This window comes from Schistocerca gregaria, chromosome 5 (genome assembly GCF_023897955.1).
Source record: "Schistocerca gregaria isolate iqSchGreg1 chromosome 5, iqSchGreg1.2, whole genome shotgun sequence".
NCBI lineage: Eukaryota > Metazoa > Arthropoda > Insecta > Orthoptera > Acrididae > Schistocerca > Schistocerca gregaria.
In genome coordinates, this window is record NC_064924.1 from 376,249,417 (window position 1) to 376,271,962 (window position 22,546).

General features: G+C 41.5%; 1 protein-coding gene across 1 annotated transcript in view; it reads right to left on the bottom strand.

The window, feature by feature from the left end:
• The window catches only part of LOC126273348 (uncharacterized), a 161,997-nt gene that overhangs the window by 21,073 nt on the left and 118,378 nt on the right, over positions 1–22,546 (bottom strand). Inside the window, exon 13 of the mRNA XM_049976895.1 lies at positions 11,592–11,679. Within this exon, the coding sequence (XP_049832852.1) occupies positions 11,592–11,679 (88 nt within the window). The remainder of the gene's footprint in view (positions 1–11,591; positions 11,680–22,546) is intronic.

The following is a 22,546-nucleotide window of genomic DNA, read 5'->3' on the forward strand; positions in this document are numbered from 1 at the left end:
AACAACACATTATCTTCCCGTTGTAAGAACGGCAAAAGAACGCATCTAACAACGATCTTTGCGTACTGAGTGCTGATTAGCGTCCCCTCCAGAACAGTAAAGGTAAAAAAGGGCTTTTAGATTATCGCACTCTAGACCATAAGCCCAACGGTGGGGTCAGTGCGTCTTGGACAAATGCACTCTAGGAGACAGCGCTCACTAGGTGTACGTCATGCGAGCGGACGACCATCATTTGAGTGAAGGAAGACTCTTGTTTCATAACTGAAGACCACAGCGCGCCATTCCATCTTCCAAATGATCCTCTGGTGGCACCAATCGAGCAGTGCACGTCCACACTGGGGCTTGAGTGGAAGATGGGGTAGAGGTGTGCGTGCCCGTAGTCCCACTGCTAATAACTGTGTAACAATAGTTTGCGCTGAACGTCTGGGTTCACAAGCCCTCTTACCTGTGCTGTGGTAGCTGTTCAGTCTGGCACTGCTGCCCTTACAACACGACGATCCTGGCGGGAGTCTGTGCTATGTGGACGTCCAGAACCTCTTGTATGGGTGTAAGAATGTTCAAATGGCCACTGATAGAAGCATCATCGTACAAGTGATGCAGCACGTCCATCACGTGTGGCAATTCTCGGAAAGGACCATCTCCCACTCGCAGAGCCACAATTTGACCTCTTTCAACTCGCTCAGTTGACTGTAGAAAGCACGAGTGCATCTCCATAACATTGTTGCCTGCTTGCTTCACAAATTTGTATCACACTGAGCCTTCTGGCTGTGAACATTCCGTATTCAAATGTAGATACAGGTGGCGCTCTGGTAGCTATGCCACTACGCTATCTGTTGACGGTCGACGTTGAAACGATTATCAGTACGTCTGGAGGTGGAATATGCAGTCATCGAATCAAAATCGACGTTGTCTTTCCAGGTGTACTAATATTCCTTTTCCAGCAGTGTATTTAATATTTTTAAACAGATTACTTATTTATTCTTACAGACTACTTATTGTTTCTTAAAGCAGAAATATCAACAGACAGGACGTTTCTTCTTTTTCTTGTAAGCAGGGTCGGCAAGGATTAACGGATTCGCTATGGTTAATTTAAGGGGTGGCAGGATGCCTTCCTGTACGGATTTAGCATGGTTAATTTAAGGGCTGGCTTGATTCCCTACCTCTCGCTACTCTGTAACCCCACCCTACCCCGTCCCCGAACCAGATATATGTACCCCAACTGACTCCGTGTTGTGAAAGTGAGCATAATTTTGCTAAATGTTTGCGAATCGCGTAACGGAGACTAACGTTGGATACCAGTGGGATGTTTGAAACCGCCTAAAACCCAGGTTCAGGGTGGCCAGCATACCCACCATCGTTTTCAGCCTGCTGTGTGGAGTCGATCCGGGATCAGTACCCTCCCCATCACGGAGCGGGGCTTTAAGATCTACGGCTATCCAGACAGGTCAACATACATGAGATTTAAAAAAATATTTATCAGTTTTCGCAAGAGTATATCTCCTAAACGAATGAAGATAGAAATTTGGGATGAATTTCAGCTTGCCGGCAGCTGTAGCCGAGCGGTTCTAGGTGCTTCACTCCCGAACCGCGCTGCTGCTACGGTCGCAGGCTCGAATCCTGCCTCGGGCATGGATGTGTGTGATGTCCTTAGGTTAGTTAGGTTTAACTAGTTCTAAGTTCTAGTGAACTGATGACCTCAGAAGAAGTCCCATAGTGCTCGGAGTAATTTGAACCACTTTTGAATTTCAGCTTATGCATCGAAACAAAAAAATTATCTTGGCGCCAGTTCTAAGTTACTGATCATGTGATTGCCCATGAGGGGTCTCCTTGGTGGAGTTAGCTTGTTAGGTCGTTCACTGTGCAGCGTACATAGGGTAGAGATAGCACACAAACAAAAGGCAGATTGTGTTCTCCATGAACTAGAACTGTGAAGTATGATGTCAGAACATATGTTAACAATGAGCTACCTCAGAGCTGGATCGGCAATATGGGGCCTGCACATCTCGTACTACATACGAGGCTTCGAGGCAGTCGGCATTACGGTATTTGTGTGTTTTTTAAAATTTTTATATGTTGGTGAAACACTCGCTTTTCAATAACTATGAGAAGAATCTATCATCTGGATGTTCGTCGTGTGTTCCGTTCACATTTGTGAAAGGTAAATGAAAACTTTGATCCTAAACAACATTGTAAAACGTACACCAAGCTTGTATGTGCATGCGTGACAATATATGTCCTACAATCGGATGGTTCTTTTGAAAATAAAAACCTAACTAAGCTAAAATTTACCCCAAGTCCCTATCTTTACTCGACTAGAAAGTACTGTCTTGTGAAACTGGGTTAATCTTTAGGAAAAACCCTGTGTTTTATATTACTTTCTACTGCCTGTGGCGCTGACATCATGGGTGTGGAGTGAGAAGCTTTGTTGGCAAGTTGTTTTAAGTTATTGCGATACTTCCTATATTAATTTTTTTCAAGAGTAAACATGTAAACACTGAGGCCCATAAACCATGTATACTCCCACTCAGTTTTTGTGCGCTAATGATTTGTTAAAATTACCCCGTCAGGATGGTGACATGTCTTACTAAAAGTTGGTATGCACTTACTTTTCGAATCTCCGTACAGTTTAGAGAATCTGACTGTGACAGGGATACTTATGTATTACGGTATGTCACCGGAATTCTTTTCGGTTAAGATTGACGTTAGTATAGTTCATAATACCATCCTCTTACTTGACACAGTCTAAAGAATGAAGTATGTGCTGTGATAAAGTTTTGCACTGAGTGAAAAGCGAGATTAGTGAGATTTAACCCGGACTACACAACTGAAGTTGCGTAAATAAAAAACTTCTGCTCACTGCAAATTGTGACCTCACTCCATTGCCCTTGCACATTGTGCCGCTTGCTGTCGCTCTGTGGGAACTTGGTGATAGTGTAGTGGGAGGATTTGTTCTACTCCGTTGTATTATGAGTAAGTTCCTGCACCGAAGGAGTTCTCGGTAAACTATCGCTACCTGCCGTGAATTTCGCTAATTAAACAGCCATTGGCTGGTGTATGCTACACTCAGCCACGTTTAATACTCGTTCCTGAACTTCTCAGTATACTTTTCAGCATCCAGGTCCCGTATTCACTCGCTACGTGGTATAACGATGACGTTAACCTTTAACGGGGCCTGTTTTATTTAACAGTCCTAGTTTCACTCACATTAATTTTATTAAGAGTTTGATATTATTTTTATCAATTAGGATTTTGTACCTCGGTATCAGTAATTGACAATCGCTAATTACAGTGATCTGAATCAACAGAGGTATTAGAAAGTTAACATTATTCCGAAAAATTCGATGAATTTCCTACTGGAGGCTTCATTCGGCGTGTGGAAGTGGCTTCCGGCCGCGGTAAGAGGTGGCGGCCGGGCCCTCACGCTGTAGGTGTTTGCAGGCGGCGCTCCTGCTTTCGAAGAATTCTGGACTCTGGAGCGACTATGGAAAATAGCCAAGGCACGACCACGCCAGGACTGGAGCCTACCCAAGGCCGTAGAGGCTGGCTTTTTTCAAAGGGGCACTCCGATCGCGAGCCACTAACTGGAACCCACTTGCTAAACAGCAGCGGTTGTTGCTGTGGACCGACGGTGCTAGAAGCTTTTGATGTTGACTTACGCACAACTTCGTTGTGCCAAGTGCAGACACATAGCCTGCACCTTTTTATTTTATTTTTGTCAGGTAAGGATTCGGGCTAGTTTTGCTGGAGCGTAATTTTCGATGGTACAGACACCTTGTGACACCAGTCACTCAGCACGTTTTGCCGCTATTGGCTCCAGTGTGTTAGAGACATGTTGATGGGAATCTAAGTCTTGAGGCGAAATTGTACCATTGGTGCCGCCTTAGAAAGCTCTTTGAGCATTGGATAGCGTTTTGGTTGTGGTGCAAACACCGAAGTTTCGCAGCCGGATAGAGGCGCACTGTGTTCTGAGCAGGACATTTCGGCCAGCTACTAACGTAGAGAGGAGTTTGATTCAGACTGCGATAGCCGTAGGTCGAGATTCTAGTTTCGGACGGCACACACCCTTCCTGTAGGTTGATGCAGACGGAGGCAGTGAGTGGTTCGACTTAAAGGACTTTACCGAGGGCTGTCCTGCTGTGTGGCAACCTGGCCTGCCGTTGCAGGTCATCTCGCGGCGCTCACGCAGTGCTACGACGTAACCGTGGTGCTGTTGCCTGCCAGCTCCAAACTACAGTTTTTGGTGAGATAACTTGGTGCTTTTGCGGTTAGGACTCCGTTTCATTCAGATTGGTCAGCTTAGTGCAACGTCTCGTTTGTCTCAGCTGGTGTTTAGTCTTGTGTGATAGCAGTCATATTTGGTTTTCACGTTATCTGTTTATAATTTTTGGTCGACGAGATTAGCCATTTCTTCTTCTTTTTCCCTTACTTGCCATCTTAATAGACATATACAGGGTGATTTTTTTCACCGAGTATTAACTCTAGGGATTGATCGATGAGAGGATACAGAACAAAACATATCTAATGAACGTACGTCCTCCGATGCATGGGTTCATGCTAGAGACCATTTATTCAACCATACTTCGCTACAGAGACTGCAATCTAAAACGCACTGTACCATGCACCCAAAGTTACAGTATGCACAGTTTCTTCGTAGAGGGCGGTACTGTTCCTCATACGTCATGCCTTAGCTCCCTCTCCTGCCACAGTAATTGGTAATGCTGTGTCCGATTCACTTCTCTTGCTGACTCGCCTTGTAGTGGATGTGATTCAGCGTTGTACACAATGCCTCCGTATTCGAGTCGGGAGGTTGTCGAAATGGTGTTTAGTTAGGGAAAGGCAAATGGAAACGGGCGGCAGGCATCAAGGTTGTATCAGGAGATTTATACTCGCCGACAACATCCGCAGCATTCAGTATCTGCAACAGCGTTTCGCCGTTTGCCTAAGACAGGGTCATTTCAGCACGTGGGAAGTCATAAAGGACGTACCCGATATGTTCGGGGACCAGACTTGGAGGAAAATGTGATTAACAATGTGGAAGGCGACCGCCGTGTCAGTACCAGGTAGTTGGCCCGCCAGTACAGGGTAAGCTACACAGCAGTGTGGAACATCTCCATGAGAACTGTTAATACCCTTATCACTTACAGCGCCTGCAGGGCTTACTAGGGACAGACATTCCACGTAGGGAGCAGTTTTTTCATTGATTTCTTCACCAAGCAATCATGATTCCGAGATTTGTGTCATCCATCCGTGTAACAGGTGAGACCACCTTTACGCAGAGTGGTGTGGAGGGCGCAGAGAAATGGTATCCCCCAAGGAAATGTGCTAGCCCCACTGCTGTTTAATATTTACACTAATGACCAGCCTGTTAATTCTGTCACGAGATCTTTCATTTATGCAGATGACACAGCACTTGCAGCGCAAGAAAGAACCTTTGAGGAGGTGGAAGAAAAACTCACAACAAGTCTTGAGGCATTATCTAACTACTACGATAGCAACTACCTGAAGCCAAACCCCTCCAAAACACAAGTGTGTGCATTTCACTGACGGAACAGAGAGGCACGGAGGAAACTGAGAATAAGCTGGAGAGGTCAACAGCTGGCCCACTGTGACACCCCAAAGTACCTCGGAGTGAAGTTGGACCGGTCCCTCACCTTCAAGGACCACTGTACAGATACAAAAATGAAAGTCAGTGCTAGGAGCAACATTATTAGGAGACTGACGGGCAACAACTGGGGAGCACACCCACAGGTCCTCCGCACATCTGCCCTCGCTTTGTGTTTCTCCACTGCTGAATATCCAGCACCTGTATGGTAGAACTCCAGCCATGCCAAACAGGTAAATATTGCCCTAAATGAAACAGGACGAATTGTAACCGCCTGCTTGCGGGCAACCCCTGTTGACAAAATCTACCACCTCATGGGCGTAGCACCGCCAGATATCCGAAGGAGAACAGTAGCTGAAGTGGAAAGAAAGAAGCAGGAGACAGATCAGAGACACCCCCTGTTTGGATGCGAACATCAAACGCCAAGACTCAAGTCGAGAAAAAGTTTTCTCCAGACAACGCGACCAATCCAGACATCATCTGCAGACCATGGGATACAACTCTGGCGTAGCTCATCATCAGAGAAATATTGGGACAACCCGAAGGAAGAACTTGCTATAGGTCATCATCTCCCATACACAACATGGAAGGTACTCAATAGACCTAGAACTGGCGTATCTCGATGTAAGGAGAACATGAAGAAATGGGGATACATCTCAGGGGACGAACTATGTGAATGTGGTGAACCTCAAGACCATCAGCACCTACTCAACTGCAGGAAACTGTCGGAACCTGTGTCCATGGACGATCTGATTATCGCCAATGATAAGGCAGTCTGTGCAGCGGAATACTGGGCAGCACATGGAATATAAAGACGCACATATTCTCTGTAATACTTGTAATATATATGCTAAGTATGATATGCTATGTGATATGCTATGTATGATATGCTATGTATGATATGCTATGTACTATAAGTTATATTTAATATGTTATGTTCTGGACACGTAGAAATATTGGTACACGACAGTGGCCATTTACTACACTGACCCCGATTACAGCCAAGGTTTTCGGGAGGTTTCCGTAGGTTGTAAGGCAGACGTCAGACTTATTAATCCTCTTGTCATTATTCCCAATTCGGAGTCATCTGCTCCAGAAAGGGCTCGCCTGTTATTTGGCTAAAAAGAAGAGCAGCCTTATAATGGGCCGAATATCAAACATCGTACCTCATAGAGAATGGAAAGTACAAACAAGATATTTTCGAAATACCAGATCATCTGTTCAAATAAACCAAAATGTGATAGAGACTGCGAATTTTACAGTTTGTTTAGCCCTCAAAATACCGTTATACGCTAATGGTCAAAGTGACCCCTTTTCACAAGAACCATTTCAGTAACATAGTAGCGCAGAGAGTTGCTCCAGGTCCGGCAATTGACAGTTTCTACAACGACAGTGGTGCAGTTATGTCCCATGTGAGGATCGAGTGAGTCAATAACGCCCAGAAGCGATAAATTCGCGGTACGGGCGAGAATTCTTGATTTCGCGCTGTAACGAATAGGCGAAACCAATTGTTACATATTTTTTCATACACATTGCGTGTTGCTGCAGACTTTCCAATCAGGTGGCACAATACTATTTACTGCAAAGAGAAGGCCAAACCTCTGTTCATGACTCGCAAGGGAATGGTCATACCTTTCATGTCGAAACCTGGCGTTATTTTTTGCCACTCTCAGTTAACCTCATTTAAAATCCACATGTCAGAATTCAGGTGTAAAAAGGGAATCTAACATACGTATTGCTGCTTCATTTAATTTGTGGAATGTGCTTCGAAACGTATCTGTCTGTTCCCAGTTCCAGTTTAAAAAAATGTATTCTGTGCATTCATTCTCGCCTCACAGGTGATGGGGAATCAGGCAAATGTTTGTTCAGCTGAAGCCATAAGAGGAAACCTCCGTGAAGGTTTTGTGATGTGCTAAATGGTGTTTAAACTTTCAAACGACCATTTAAATAAGCCAGACATGCTGTTAAAAGCGACTGAAACACTTGATATTGCAAGCTGTGAATCCAGCGACGAAGAGTAAACTTAAGAAAGTTATAATGATGAACAAGTTTCGAGTAGTAATGTCACATTTAATAATTATAATTTTTCTGCGAAAGACACGTCAGGGACTAAAATTACTTAAACAGAACAAGAGAAAGTGAACGAATGTGGCTAGAATCACCTACCTGTGAGTACTGTTCCAAAGAAGCTTCGCTTTCTCTGTTCCGCAAAAAATAACAAAATTTGTATCGTTAACCAGATCTGGAAGTGAAGGATTCAAACTGATCGATGATTTCATTATAAACACAAAGCAACCTACCATCTACAATACGGATCAATCAAATTTTGAAAAAGAAATACGAACTAAAACTCCCTTCTATTCGGAGAGGAATAATGTTCCGAGGCGATTGCGCCGTCCGCAACCGCATTCACACAATAATACCTATAATCAGTTTGTGTAATTCATTCTTATCTGTGCAATATGTCTATCATCAAGAATCGATCGGAAATTTTTGATCACATATGAAAATATCAATGTACTACACAGAATAACTGGCTGTGGAATCATCGAAGTTTGGAAAAGTGGTAAATTAAAATATTATCCTTTTTATGTGACACGCTCTCTTCTGTTTTGTTGGAGAAAATACTTTCTCCTTCTAGATTCTTAGTCAGGCTGTAAAAGCTCTGAATTATTATGTGCGGCATTTCGAACTGATCTTGACAAAAAAGTTGAGATACTTTACGGGGAATGTAGTGACCGTTAGACAGAGAATTTTTTCCGTCAGTGGAAAAGATCTTAAAGAATACTAACAGAGAAAATTTTCTTGGATAGAGCACTGTAGTTTCCAGTCCAGGATCCTGATAATGTTCTCATGTTGCTATCAGTCGTACATTATCAGCTTTCCTCTCCTTGGTTTCAGAATCAAATTGAATATGCGTGGCACTGCTCATAATATGCTCAGATTTATCCATAGCTCCGGGCCAGTTGTGACCAAACACGGCTGCGTCTGTCTGCAATCTCACTGGGCGCAAAAATATAAATTTCGATCACTGTATCAATATTTCATATTTTTCCAATAGTTTGCAAAGAATAAAGTTATGACTGACGTATTGCAAACTTCGTACTTGTATTTATTCGTGTGTTCTCCATTGCTGTTTGGAAGGAACTTCATGGATAAACTGTGACTTATAATGTTCTATCCATGTAGGATTATCTGAAGTTTGCTTTCAGTTTGTGATTTAGCGCTGGCCTCAGAAGCCAACAGAAGCGGTGACAGGAGAACGATGCATCGCGTAGCGATATAATTCAGGGCTCTACACCACGCAATTTCAAGAGCGGAGACCTTGGGAAAAGGATCCAATTTCATTGTTTTTTTTTTTCATTTATTTCCAGTTCCTGTCTGAAGCTGAAATTTAGCATGCGGATTTTAGCAGACGTTAAGTACGAATGGGAAACTGTCAGGGCAGGTTTCGACATGACAAGCATGACCATTCCCTTGCCAGACGGTTGCCATTTTTCAGCAAATGTCAATGTAACCGTGTCGCACATGCATTGACAATGCGCTGACGCATGTTGTTAGGCGCTGTCGGTAGATCACGATAGTAAATATCCTTCAACGTTCCCCACACAAAGAAATCCGGGGACGTCAGATCCGATGAACGTGCGGGCCATGCTATGATGCTTCGACGACCAATCCACCTGCCATGAATACCGCTTCAACCGCACGCGAGCTATTTGCCGTACGTCCATCATGTTGGAAGTACATCGCCATTCTGTCATGCAGTGAAACATCTTGTAATAACATCGGTAGAACATTACGTAGGAAATCAGCATACATTGCACCATTTAGATTGCCATCGATAAAATGGGGACCATAATGCCGCACCACACATTAACCCGCCGAGATCGCTGATGTTCCACTTGTCGCAGCCATCGTAGATTTTCCGTCATCGTCTCGTAATTTCTATTGTGCCCAGTGGTAGAATTGTACACGACGTTCAAAGTTGTCGCCATGCAATTCCTGGTGCATAGAAATATGGTACATGTGCAATCGATGTTGATGTATCATTCTCAACACCGACGTTTTATAGATTCCCGATTCTCGCGCAGTTTGTCTGCTACTGTTGTGTGGATTAGCCGCGACAGCAGCTAAAGCACCTACTTGGGCATCATCATTTGTAGCAGGTCGTGGTTGACGTTTCACATGTGGCTGAGTACTTCCTGTTTCCTTAAATAACTATCCGGCGAACGATCCGAACACTTGGATGATGTCGTCCAGGATACGGAGCAGCATACATAGCACACTCCCGTGGGGCATTTTGATCATAATAGCCATACATCAACACGATATCGGCCTTTTCCGCAATTGGTAAACGGTTCATTTTAACACGGGTAATGTATCACGAAGCAAATACCATCCGCACTGACGGAATGTTACATGATACCACGTACTCATACGTTTATGACTATTACAGCGCCATCTATCACGAAGCGAAAAAAGTGGTCCAACTAAAACATTCATATTTCTTTACGTACTACACTAATATGTAATAAAAAAGGGTGTTCCTGTTAAAAAAAAAAAGGCAGTTGATATCCGTTTGACCTATGGCAGTGCCATCTAGCGGGCGAACCATAGCGCCATCTGATTTCCCCCTTCAAGCTAGGCAAGTTTCGTTCTTTGTAGTTCTTTCGATTGACGCTTATTTCGTGAGATATTTGTCCCGGTCACGATCAATGGATCATCCTTTATACCGAGGACCGCTTGCTACTATGCATAATAAAACAAAAACAGTTGTTATTGTTATTCCTCCAGGACAAATCGTTCAGAAAATAAAGGAAAAATTAACATATTAACGAGACACGAAGAAACTGAGGACCTGGGATCTGAACACGTTTTTCTCCCACAGATGTAGCACATGACACACCAAAGTACTAATTTCTACTAGGCAGCGCAGAGAAGACATGGAAAGAAAACTTTATTTCGTCGTAGAGTATGAGCATTCGTATAAAAACTTTTGAAGCACACGTTGCCGACAGGGGTCAAGTGTATAGATACGTGTCACGCTAAGTTGGAGCTGTAAACACAAGGAGCGGCATGGCCCAACTAAGAATGCTGTTTATAGCGCGGACAAGCTGTCAAGTCTTGGTGCACTTTTCCCCTGGCTTATACAGGCGGACAGGAATCACTCAGAAGTTCACACTCCTCATTCTTGTGAACTGCAGCTGCATTTACATTCTTTTACATAGCAACACGGGAAAAACAATTACGTGCTTGTAGTTCAATAACTACGTATTCGCCGCGCGGGGTAGCCCCGCGGTCACGGGCACCTTGTCACGGTTCGCGCGGCTGCCCCCGTCGGAGGTTCGAGTCCTCAGGTGGTGCATGGTTGTGTGTGTGTTGTCCTTAGTGTAGGTTAGTTTAAGTTAGGTTAAGTAGTGTGTAAGCCTAGGGGACCGATACCCTAGCAGTTTGGTCCCATAGGAACTTACCACAAATTAAATTAAACCTATTTATTAAATTTTGTCCTCATTTGTGACTCACTCTGAATCTGCTGGCGAGCGAGAAATTAAGTCTTCGTTATCGTAATGTGTATCGGTGTGTAAGCTGCCTGTGTGGTTAGAAAATAGAACAGAACAAGGACTCTCCCAAAAGGTAAATACACAGAATTAGACATGTTTCATTCAAAAAAGTGACTATACAATAAAGTCATATTGAATGCCAGTCACGTTGTAACGTCATTATACATCTGGAAGCAAGCATAGGTGACTGGTTGTCATCATACTTTAATCCACACGTTAAACACATTTCTGCGTCCCCACGCATTCGAAATTGTTTTCGCTATCCAGATGAGTAGAAAAAAACATTTAACAGTAAAACAGCTACATCGATACTGCTTCCACACAGTTCTGTCTGGAAAACTCGACACAAAAATCAAAATAATGCTAACGCACTTGCTGTGTTTGCAAACTTGGAAGGTAAGTGCTCACAACACGTGCAACGCACTCACCTTGCACAGAAATCTCACCGGCAGCATCATTGGAGTCTCCACCTTGTTCCTGCTCTCCAGCAGACGAGTCTTCTCCAATGGCTCCCACCTGCAAGCATACGGAAATCACAATGCGACTGCGTTATATTGTGAAGTTGTTGCTGTTATTGTACATGATTGCAAGGTGAGCTTCATTCTGTGATACATAAGGAGGAAAAGTATATGGAAATTACCCGTTTACGATGGTACTATGGTAAGCAAAAACTATATGAATGCATTGTGTCTGTTCTTTCGGACAATTCGATATAATCTTAGTTTAAAGAATCTGACGCTTAACAGCACCGTTTCTCGTTCCATCGTTTGCAGTCCCTGGGGTAAGAGAATTCTTCGAAAGAGTGAAGTATGCCTTTCCGCAACTGACTTCAGCACAAAAGACGCATAAGACGAAATAAAACTAATGTGATTGTTTCTGTCTTTGATTTCATTCTCAGCGCCTATTAGGCCTATTGAAACAACGTAATTTCAGAATTACTCTTACACTGAACTAACATAATAACAAACAAGACACAAAATATTTAGGTAACGTCCACTCGTAAAGGAAAAGAAGAGGCAGCTTGCAATAAACAAACTAAAAGTTCTCAGTTCAGTGTATTTACTTGCAGCGTGTTCGTAAATCGTGGGACTTTACAGCGAGGTGGCAAAAATCATTGGTTACCTCCTAATTTCGAGTCTGATCTCATTTTGTCCGGTTTTGTGCAGGAACTCGACGTGGGATGGACTCAGCAGGTCGTTGGAAGTTCCGTGCAGAAATATTGAGCCATACTTCCCCTATAGCCGTCCATGACTGAGAAAGCGTTGCCGGTGCAGCATTTTGTGCATGATTTGAACTCTGTTATGTCCCATATGTCGATGGGATTCATGACAGGCGATCTTGGTGACCAAATCATTCGCTCGAATTGTGCAGAATGTTCTTCAAACCAATCATGAGCTGTGACCCAGCGGTTCTATGCGCTTCAGTCCGGAACCGCGCTGCTGATACGGTCGCAGGTTTGAATCCTGCCTCGGGCATGGATGTGTGTGATGTCCTTAGGTTAGTTAGGTTTAAGTAGTATAGGGGACTGATGACCTCAGATGTTAAGTCCCATAGTGCTTAGAGCCAACTGAACCACTTGAACCATTCATGAATAACTGCGGTCTGGTGACGTGACATCACTGTTCGGGAACGTGGAGTTCGTGAATGGCTGAAAATGGTGTCCCAAGTAACCGGTCATAACTATTTCCATTCAGTCCATTTCATATAAAATCAGCCCACACCGCTAAGGAACCTCCATTATCTTGCACAGTGACTTGTTGACAACTTGGATCCACGGCTTCGTGGTGTCTGTGCAACACTTGAACTTTACCATCAGCTCTTTATCAACTGATACGGTTACGAGCACCGGAGAGGCTCTGTGGGAGATGTCGTGCTTTTAGTAAAGGTACTCACATCGGTCGTCTGCTGCCATAGCCTATTGACGTTAAATTTTGCCGCGCTGTCCTAATGGATATGTTCGTCGTACGTCCCATATTGATTTATGCTGTTATTTCACGCAGTGTTGGTTCTCTCTTAGCACTGATAGCTCTACGAAAATGCCGCTGATTTCGGCCGTTAAGTGAGAGCCGTCGGCCACTGAATTGTCCATGGTAAGAGACAATGCCTGTAAACTAGTGTTCTAGGAACACTCTTGTTGCTGTGGATCTCGGAATACCGAATTCCCTAGTTCCAACTACCATTCCGCGTTCAGTGTGTGCTAATTCTCGTCGTACGGCCATAATCAGGTCGGAAGCGTTTTCACATGAATCAGCTGAGTACAAAAGACAACTCAGTCCTTTATACCTTGTATATCCGATACTATCACCATTTGTATATGTGCATATCGCTATCCCGTGACTTTTCTCATCTCAGCTTAGCCAGCACACATGTTCTACTCACTATGAGTAACTTCAAATATCGGATTTGTGTACTTTGAGAAATATATTGTAACAATTAATACGCTGACATATTTCGTATTCTGTCCGTTTCATAGGATTAGGAATTTTACCAAGATCGATATCTAAATAAAAAGCAGAAAACTACTACTGACCCAACATTTCCATAAATTACGTTACAAGAATGGTCACGCGTCATGGTAATATTACTTAAAACTTATAGACCTACATTCGCGGCGTAAACTCTCTCTTTATGTTAACAACAGGAATTTGTTACAATGAATGAAGTATCTGAGAAAATCAATACCCGTGATTCTACCACATAATTCATCCATTGAGCTTCTCAAAAATAAAATTGTATGTGAATAACGAAGTTTGTAGAAATAGCTGGACTGCCAGATTTCTATATACAGTAAGTCTATATTTTCTTGCTCTGAAAGGTTTAGATCTGCTTAAATATTTTTCAGAAAGGTAGTGAACCGTGGCCTTATCGCTGCAGGAAGTAAATTTAAACAAACATAAATCGTGTAGTGCGGACAGACAGTATGTCTGCTGCTTTGCATACAGCCAGACTGGAAAAGGGGATGTCGGCCGAGTGGCTTCCCTTACGGTAACTGCTGACTCGACTCTCATGCAGAAGAAGCAACGCAGTATACCGGTACTGGCGCCGTGTGTCTGCTTCCGACCAGGGATTGGAAATTAACCGTTACCCGGTTACCGGTTTTTCAGTCGCCTGTTAATCGTCGTTCGCACAGCGAGTGGTTTTAGATAATCTGCTTAATGAATTAACACGTTAGAAAAACCACTATTAACGGTATCAAGCGCTTTATGAAAACCTCACAATCCACTGCTCATTAACCGCAGGGTCGACTACTCATAACCGCTTTTTGCGAGTAGCTTTTGGAAGTCGTGTTTCATTCCGTCTTTGCTCGAACGGGAAGATCTTGCCTGCTTTCTGGTCGATGAAGTGGGACAATGTTATCAATACTAATTTCTCTGTGTCCATAACTCCATGAGAATCTGTGTGCTGTTCGAAAGTAACCTATCGCCCTTGATATCTAGCAAAAATAGGTGGTAAATATACTGAACAGGAGATAGTTCCGCTCAAGCTTAGATTTTAAATGACTAGACCCAATGTTTTGTTCAAACCCAGCACCCGTAGTCATTCTTAACTAAGAACAGTCATCCGTTACATACAGAATTTTACACGATCAGCGACATCGGCGTATGTTTGAACTTGCAAATATCACTTAATGAAAGCCTTCATTACTGACCAAGACTCCCTGACACAACATATATCATCTTTGCAGAATCGTTGTGTTTGCAGCACTGGCGCAGGTTGTGTTGGCAGCACTGGCGCAAATCGCACACGCTTGAATATTAAGCTCGTCAAGATAAATAATTAATTCTATAATAACTGTCAATTAAGTGAATACTACACCGTAACGAAGTTAGAGTCTGTTTTATGTTATCTGTTGAAGGTTTCACTCATTTCAAAGTATTTCTCGAAAAAAAAAGAAGATAAGGGCCAGTTTTCGCGTACTTCTGACGTAGGTTTACCTACAAATTTAAGACATTTCTTTAAGTATTAACGGAAGAATGTAGGTTGTTTTCATTACACATAATTTAATAATACCGTATCTACTTGGGGAATTAAAGGTTTTAAGTTCTGACTTATATTTACATTCAAAACGCGTGAAGTACGTACCGCGCATACATGATCTTAGGCCTAATTTTTCGGGTATACCAGTTTTGATTTTTATTAGTTTAACTGCATTAAGTTACTATATTAATAGTATACATGTATATTAGTGTTCCACATAACTTTAGTGGCTTTTGTGATCTGTAGTTAATAGAATATTATTGTTATTGCCTGGAAAAATTTTGTAAAAAAATTGTAAACAACCATGAGCGAGAAGTGTTTGAGCTGCCGTAGGAAAGTCAGTTCTGGGGTTCTGTGCAGCTGTCGTGACAGATGGTTACTTTGGGGCGAATGTACTGGCATGGGAATCAGGGAAGTAAATGGGTCTCTTCCATGGTATTGCAAATTATGTTCAAGGGATAGCAAAATAGCGGAACAGGAAGGGAAGATTAGAGACCTTCAGGCTGAACTGGATAGTGCTAGGGAGGAACTGATGGGATTAAGGGGGGAGGAGGGTGAAGACAGGTGGGAAGTGATAGCAAGGAACAGGGACCACAGAAAGAGAACAGTATCAGACAGTTCCATCATTGGCACAAACAACAGATTTGCCTTGCTACCTCAGTCAGCTAAAGAAGAAGCTCAAGTAGATGAAAGTGTAGTCAGCACTCAACTGACTTTCACTAGGAAACAAACGGTTGCAAAAAAAAAAGTAGAAATTAGGTGGAAAGTTCTGTTTGTAGGTAGTAGCCATGAAAGAGGTGTGGACCAGATTTTGCCGGAAAAATTAGGTGACAGGTACCTAGTCATAAGTATTTTCAAGCCCAGTGCATGTCTTGGCCAAGTTATAGAGGATGTAGGATCATTGTGCAAAGGTTTTACAAAGAAGGATCATGTTGCGGTAGTGGGTGGAGCGAGAAACAGTATTGATAGGGATCAGGGCTACAATACTGAGTTTGACCTGGTAAAAATAGCATGTTCAACGAACGATAGAAATGTTGGCTTGGTTCCTGCTTTCATGTGGTATGACTTGGCCCCAATTGAACAGCTCTGTCAGGAGGGTCGATATGGAGCTAGATCAGCTGCTTCAGGCAGCTATTTTGTTAAGCAAAGGTTTGGTTCCTGTTGATGGTATTGCTAGGTGGGACTTCACAGGACATGGCCTGCATCTCAGTAGGAAAGGGAAGGGTAAACTGGCTGGGATGATAAAATCTTCAAGGGGGGGGGGGGGCACTGAAACTCAAGGGAGCAAGTTTTTGGGCTAAGATCAGTATCCAATCATCCTACATTGGTTGAAATTAAGCTTAATGAAAAATTCAGATAGGCGGGTACTAGAGATGTGAAAATATCACAAGATTCTCATAACAGTGAGAAATAATGTTAGTATGTCACAAGATTCACATAAAAGCACAATAAAAATTATGTTAATATATTACATCAGAATATCAACGGATTAAAAAAAAGTATATGAGCTTCTAGTTTGTATAGAAGATTTAGAAAATGAGGGTGGAATAAATGTACCATGCCTGTCTGACCATCATATAGTCACAGGTATGGAAATGGTACATGTAGGTGGATATATCGTGGTTCAAATGGCTCTAAGCACTATGGGACTTAACTTCTGAGGTCATCAGTCCCCTAGAACTTAGAACTACTTAAACCTAACTAATCTAAGGACATCACACACATCCATGCCTGCGGCAGGATTCGAACCTGCGACCGTAGCGCCTAGAACCGCTCGGCCACTCTGGCCGGCGTGGATATAAGCTTTCTGCACATGTAAGTAGAGACACTATGGAGAGAGGAGTTGCTGTATATGTTAAAATAAGTCATAGAGTGAAAAATTTGGAACTTAAAAAATTTTGCAGAGAGCAACACATAGAAGGAAGTACACGTGAGCTTAAACTAAATAAAAGCACTTTTATAATTGTAGCTGTGTATAAGTCCCCATTGGGAAATTTCCTTTTTTTTTGATAACTTGGATTCTTTGTTGTGCTACCTGCTTAAATGGTTCAAATGGTTCTGAGCACTATGGGACTTAACTTCTGTGGTCATCAGTCCCCTGTGCTACCTGCCAGACAAAGGAAAGCAAATTATTGTTTGTGGAGATTGCAAAATAGATTTTCTGAAAGAGTCTGATGGAAAGCTTGACCTTGAGCTTGGTTCTTTCAATTTGGCATCAGTTATTGATTTTTCTACTCAGGTGGTACAGGAAAGCAGTACACTGATAGATAACGTTTTCATAGCCCAAGATAAATTTAATCAAATAAAAATTTTTCCTGTTAAGAATGGTCTATCTGATCATGATGCACAGCTAATTACAGTATATGATATGGCTCCATAGAGTAATGCAGAACAGTCCTCCAAAATAGAGCGTTCCATTAACGATTTAACACTTCAGAATTTTATGGAAAGCTTACAATAGTTAGACAGGGATGAGGTGTACAGGGAACATGATGCTAATTTAAAATTTAACCTGTTTCATGATACCTTTGTGGTTATATTTGAAAACAGTTGCTGTAAGAAAACAGTGAAATATAATTGTAAGAAACCATGTAAAAAACCATGGCTTACTAAAGGGATAAAAATATCTTGTAAACAGGAAAGAGAAATGTGTCTTATAGCTAGGAGGAGTAACGATCCTGAAACAATGAAACATTATAAAAACTACTGTTCTGTGTTAAGGAAAGTTATTAAAAAGTCCAGAAGTATGAGCATTATGTCTGAGATTAGCACATCTGATAATAAAATTAAAACAATTTGGTATATTGTGAAAAGGGAAACAGGGCAACCGAGAGCACAGGAAGACTGTATTTCTATCAAACACAATGAAAAGTTTGTTAGCAAGAAGTGAGAACTAGAAAACATTTTCAATAATCATTTTTAAGTGTTGTAGAGAAAATATATTCCAGCTATTCATTAGAAAACGCAAAGCAGTATATGGAAGAAGCAGTACCTATGCAATTTGATAAAACTGAAATTCAACCCACCTCTCCTCCTGAAATTAGGAAAATAATAAATTCACTCAAAAGTAAAAGCTCATATGGAACTGATGGCATTTCCAACAGAGTATTAAAAGCTTGTTTCCAACAAACAAGTAGGATTCTCAACCACATATGTAGTAGCTCACTGAAACAAGGAATTTTTCCAGACAGACTGAAATATGCTATTGTTAAACCATTAAATAAAAAAGGGATAGCTCTGATGCTAACAAATACCGCCCAATCTCACTTCTGCCACCTTTATCCAAAATTCTTGAAAAAGTACTTTATTCAAGAGTAGCATCACATATTTGTAAAACTGGAGTACCAACAAAAAGTCAGTTCGGTTTTCAGAAATGCTTTTCAACAGAAAATAGTATATATGCTTTCACTGATGAAATATTAAATGCAATTAATAACCGAACATCACCTATTGGGACATTTTGTGATCTCTCAAAGGCTTTTGATTGTGTGAATCATGAAATTCTTCTTGATAAGCTTAAGTACTGTGGTACGAGTGAGACAGTGCACAAATGGTTTAATTCATGCTTAACTGGAATAATGCTGAAAGTTGAAATTAACAGTACAGATAGTCTACAAAAACCGGCAGAATCCTCTAACTGGGGAGGTCTCAAGAATGGTGTCCCACAGGGTTCAGCCTTGTGTCCCTTATTGTTCTTAATATATATTAATGACTTGCCACTCTACATTCATGAAGATGCATAGTTAGTTCTTTTTGCTGATGATACAAGTATAGTAATCACACCCAAGAAGCAAGAATCAGCTGAGGAAATTGCAAATAATGTCTTTCAGAAAATTATTAATTGGTTCTCTGCAAATGGACTCTCACTAAATTTTGAGAAAACACAGATTATACAATTATGTACAGTAAATGGCATAACACCATTGATAAATATAGGCTATGAACGGAAGTCTGTTGCTAAGGCAGAATACTCAAAACTTCTAGATGTGTGCATTGATGAGAAATTGAATTGGAAGAAACACATCGATGATCTGATGAAATGATTAGGTTCAGTTACTTATGCTATTATGGTTATTGCAAATTTTGGTGATAAACATATCAGTAAATTAGCCTACTACGCCTATTTTCGTTCACTGCTTTCCTATGGCATCATATTTTGAGGCATTAAGAGAGAAAGTATTCATTGCACAAAAGCGTGTAATCAGAATAATAGCTGCAGCTCATCCAAGATCACCTTACAGACATTTATTTAAGTAACTCGGGATAATCACAGTACCTTCGCAATACATATATTCACTTATGAAACTTGTCATTAATAACGTATCCCATTTCAAAAATAACAGCAAAGTGCATAGCTACAACAATAGAAGAAAGGATGATATTCACTATTCTGGATTGAAGCTCACTTTGGCGCAGAAAGGGGTGGATTATGCTGCCACAAAAATCTTTGGTCATTTGCCAAATAGTATTAAAATTCTGACAGATAGCCAATCAACATTTAAAAGCAAATTAAAAGAATTTCTGAATGACAACTCCGTCTACTCAGTAGATGAATTCTTCGATATGAAGTTGTAACTGTATAAAAAAATTAATTTTTTGTGTAAAGAAAAATTACGTTAAAGTGACACGTTCCACATCATTACGAAATGTTGTTTCATTGATCTGTTGAACAAGTATTAATGTATCTATGTATGTATCATGCCAACTAATCAAATATCAGACTTATCGCTTGCAACAAACTGTTAGGAAGTCTGAACACGAAGTTGTATAGCAAAACGGAATTCTTGACCAGCCTCTATTGTGTTTTTTAACTAAACCTGCACAGATGTTAAATGTAGTTTTATTTGTAAGTTACAATATGTGCACATATTTAAACTTGAAATGACATGATGTAATACTTTGTGCAGGACGAAAATCCGTACCCAAAACTAATCCGATTATTAATTAAGCAGGATTATATGTTATGTATCTGATTTTTTTACACCAGTAGTGAGTCATTCGAACCTGGAATGACCAAACGAAAAATTTTATGTCTGATAAGGATTTAAACTCCGTATCTGTCGTCTTTGTAGACTATGCAGCCTTTACCTATCGAATTCTTTTCCCCTTCAGCTAATAGAACTTGAAGGAAGTGATGAAAATTTCTGGCTGACTGGAAATCGAAACCAACACATATTCTCATTTTGGTCTACACACTTGCAAAGACATTATGATAATTTACGTTCCAGACCGGCATTCGAACTGAGGTACGCCGCTTTCGCAGCGACAGCGAGGAGTTCGGAATTTTTGTGAAAACAACAAAATAATGGAACTATCGACTCGGGAGAGGCAAATTCCGTGAAAAGGGGCATCCCAGTCAGGTATCAAAGTTATTGCATCTCATGTTCAAATGAAATAAAAAATAACTGCTCTGTGACGATTCGTTCAGAAGATAAAACAAACTTCATCGTTTAATCAGCACTTATTGGTGACGTAGTTTCTATTCGTCGCCACTATTGCTAGCAGCGGAACACCGAATTTCGTTACGGGCATTCCTAACAACTGTGCAGCCTGACACTTTTTTTCTTTTTTTTTTTGACGTTACGAAATTTGAAAGTCTATTGCTGCCTGTTAAAAATGGTCTCCTGAGGTGGGAATCGATCTTGAAACTTCATCATAACAAGGAAACACCAACCTACCAACCGCTGCAGAACATGCGTGGTGTGTTCAGTATTTCATCGTGTCAGAATAAGTCCCATGACTACCTAAAGGTCGATTCCTGTCTCTTCGATACATTTCACTTCTTGGTTCTATCGCATTATTGTTCGAACTACCTCCATTACTCACTACGTACTTTGTACATGCACGGTAGCTACTCACATACAACAGTTCCTCGCAATTTCACTGACACTTCCATTACATTTTGTATCATATCTAATTAACCCACCGAAACCGTTTCATATTAGCTTTTTAACTGCCAATGGTTGCATGCTTTCTGACAGTGGCATTAAAAACTGCTTACAAATTGAATGCGATCAAGAAAAATCGATTATCTGTTAAATAGTTAGTATTTAGTGCGTTGACAATTTCCACTCACTACTTCCGACACGGAAACTGTTGTCCTGTCTTGTCAAATGATTCAAAATGGCTCTGAGCACTATGGGACTTAACTTCTCAGGTCATCAGTCCCCTAGAACGTAGAACTACTCAAACCTAACTAACCTATGGACACCACAAACATCCATGCTCGAGGCAGGATTCAAACCTGCGACCGTAGCGGTCGCGCGATTCCAGACTGTAGCGCCTAGATGTCGTGTCTTGTCAGCGGGATGTAAACACGCTTCCTGCCGTCGTAGCTCCTATGATCATTACACGTATCGGAGAGATCTAGAAGTAGTTGCTTCAGATCGGGTAAATTATTCCATAATTTCCTTAGGTAGGTAATACTTTTGAAGTTAATATCAGCTATCTCCTGTAATTCGTACATTTCATTAAACTAAACTAATTGATCAAGGTATTACCTTATAAGAGAAATTAATTTGAATTAATTCATCATCATGATCTTAGTAACGAAATTTGGAAAATGCTAAAACTGTTGGTCTCGCACCGGGGAGAACGACGTTTCAAACCCCCATCCGGCCATTCTAATTTAAGTTTTCCGTGATTTCCCTAAATCGCTTCAAGTAAATGTCGGAATGGTCCCTTTGAAAGGGCATGGCCGTCTTCCTTCCCCATTCCTTTCGTAATCCGATGGGACCGATGACCTCGCTGTTTGGTCCCCTCTCCCAAATCAACCAACCAGCCAAGACTGTTGGAAAACGCAAAGTCAAATTGCCAAAGATATTAATGTCAGCTGTTAAATGTTATTGGTAATTTCTGCCAGATAAAATGTCCACACTGCTCGACATCAGCAATTTCATGTAGTTCAAAATGGTGCAAATGGCTCTGAGCACTATGGGACTCAACTTCTGAGGTCATCAGTCCCCTAGAACTTAGAACTACTTAAACCTCACTAACCTAAGGACATCACACACATCTATGCCCGAAGCAGGATTCGAACCTGCGACTGTAGCGCCCAGAACCGCTCGGCCACTCCGGCCGGCTTCATGTAGTACAAGAAGAAAAGTATTGACAAGCTTTATCCGTTTTTATGTAACTAAACTCAGCTTTCCATGCAGTTCACTGTGAAAAACTCAGAAGATAAAAACATTCACCACTGTCACAGAGGCTGTAGAGAGCTCTGCTGTCTCTCGAATTAGTGAAAATATTGCAGCATTTTGATGTAATTAGTTTCCACCTCAATGATGTAGGAAAATATTGCACAAATATAAACTTCGCACCTGACAGTAACTTTGACGCCAACAAAACATTTTAACTCGTTTCAGTAATATGATTTACTGGAAATGTTATGCAACGTTCGTTCTCG